The sequence below is a fragment of the Sinocyclocheilus rhinocerous genome, unplaced genomic scaffold (genome assembly GCF_001515625.1).
Source record: "Sinocyclocheilus rhinocerous isolate Xijiao unplaced genomic scaffold, SAMN03320098_v1.1 scaffold1881, whole genome shotgun sequence".
NCBI lineage: Eukaryota > Metazoa > Chordata > Actinopteri > Cypriniformes > Cyprinidae > Sinocyclocheilus > Sinocyclocheilus rhinocerous.
The window spans coordinates 38728-41065 of NW_015635041.1; the positions used below are offsets into that span (position 1 = coordinate 38728).

Sequence of the window (2338 nt, forward strand, 5' to 3'; positions counted from 1 at the left end):
ACATTGTATGGGTCAAAATTATCGATTTTTCTTTAATGCCAAAAATCATTAGGATATTAAGAAAAGATCAAGTTCCATGAAGATATTTTGTAAATTTCCTACCGTAAATATATCAAAACTTAATTTTTGATTAGTAATATGTATTGCTAAGCACTTCATTTGGACAACTTTAAAGGCGATTTTCTCAATATTTCGATTTTTTTTTTTTTGCACCCTCAGATTCCAGATTTCAAATAGTTGTATCTCAGCCATCAAATCTCCCCTTATGACTGGTTTTGTGGTCCAGGGTCACATTTCTGTTTAAAAAGAAAAAAAATCCTGCAATAATAATATGATCATGAATATTAAATATGCGTTTTCAACATACTGTATATTTTGTTATATCTGAATAGCCGAAATAGAGCTATTAGCAATTTCTTTCTTAAATATAATATGTCAATGTTTATTTAATATATATGAGTAAAATCGTAATCAAAGAATATGGATGGTTAAGAATTTGGGTGACAAACATCTATGGTAATGCAGTTTTATTAAAACAATATCGTTTAAAAAAAGGACAATTCTGATGCGTTATAATAACACATTAAAACCTGACCTATTTAACATGGGCTATGTACAGTGAAAACACAAAATCAGAGATGAACTTTACTGAATGAGATTACAACTGAGCAAACATCCTGGAAAAAACAAACAGTAACTCATAAGAAATGAGCTCAATATAGGGAATTCCAATGGCCATGGGCTTCCTTATCGTCAAAGCTTCAGAAACTTATTTAATCGTTTCCTTCTCAAAGTGTATTGTTTTTCTGCAATAAGTCAGTTAATATATTGCCATAAAGTCAGCTGACATATTAACAAGACAAAATAAATTTGCTTATAAAGATGACAGTATACAGGATTGTTTGAGTTTCATGTTTTCAGTCAGTGAAGGGCTTCAGATTTATTTACACTGAGACGATACAAAAGTGCACAGTTTCCACACAGTCACTGTACAAACACAGTGACAAACAATATGAAAGAATGATACAATAAAAAAATAAGAACCTCATATAAATAAAGCAGTTAAAAAGGAACTTTGGAAGTTTTAAAGATACGAAGTAGCTTGTGTGCATTTGTTTAATGTGATGAATGAATCTGTGGGCGTTCAGGGGAAGTCCAGCTGGCCGTGGTGCTCACAGTGTTTGGGACAGACGTATCCGCCGCGCTGCTCTTCTCTGAGCTTTCTCCTGTCTGCTCTGGGCCGGTCCTGCTCGTTGTTGCAGCGATGCACCAGAACCGGCTCTTTCTCGGCTGGAGATTTCTTCATCAGCAGTCTTTGGAGAATGCGTTTGTCTGAGCGCTCCTTCTGGAAATCATCCTCGTACACCTTCAGCTGAGAAAATCAACAAGATGACATTTAAAACATATGAGATATCTCCTTTGATAGTGTATATGTGCAGTTGATACCTTTTCTGTTTTCGCAATATTAGTCTATAATGATACAGAAATTAAATGGCAAATAAATTCATATTAATGTGCACATCCGGTTGTCAGTCCATAAAAACAGAAAGAGAAGATAAGACAAGATAATCATCAGGTTTCCTGTGAAACACAGTCTATTTTAGTCATCTCCAGTGTTGGGTAACATACTCTAAAAACGAAATTAATTACTAGCTAATAATTACGTCTTCAACAGTGTAATTAGATTACTGTACTAATTACTCTCTCTAAAAAGCACTGCATTACTTATTACTAATTACTTTTAATTAAAACAAAAAAAGTGAGTTTTCATGGTGTCACTAGATTGGATTTGAGTGCTGTTTTCAAAGAATTTGAAAATTCTATAATATTCTAATTCTATTCTTAAAAAATGGTCTCTTTTAGACTTGCACTCTATTCATTTACTGCTTGTTTTCTTTAGTTTTTCTAATCTTTTTGTATTCTTTTTGTTTTCTTTTTATTTATTATACAATTAACAAAAGCAAAAAAGGCATCTAACACTAGCTTGCGCTATTCTTTTACTATTCTATCTGTTTTCTTTTTATTTGTTATATAATTGTAAAAAAAAAATTACCAGTGTTGGGGAAAGTTACTTTTAAAAGTAATGCATTACAATATTGCGATACTCCCTACAAAAGTAACTAATTACGTTACTTAGTTACTTTTTATGGAAAGTAATGCGTTATATTATTTTTGCGTTACTTTCGCATTACTTTTTAAATATAAGCAGGGCTTGATTGTTTTTAATATAAGAAGTTCTATTTATAGCAAATATAAAAGCCCTTTCACACCAAAAAGTGTAATGAATAAACCTCAGGCTGAAGCAAAAGTAAATTCACGTCTGTACAGTAGAACGCAG

The 2338-nt window shown here is 32.0% G+C and overlaps 1 protein-coding gene across 1 annotated transcript in view; it reads right to left on the reverse strand.

Annotated features, from left to right (window-relative positions):
• Positions 1-821: 821 nt before the first annotated feature.
• LOC107746326 (myosin-3-like) overlaps positions 822-2338 on the reverse strand; it is a 15406-nt gene continuing 13889 nt past the window's right edge. Inside the window, exon 7 of the mRNA XM_016560476.1 lies at positions 822-1372. Within this exon, the coding sequence (XP_016415962.1) occupies positions 1145-1372 (228 nt within the window). The 3' untranslated portion in view covers positions 822-1144. The remainder of the gene's footprint in view (positions 1373-2338) is intronic.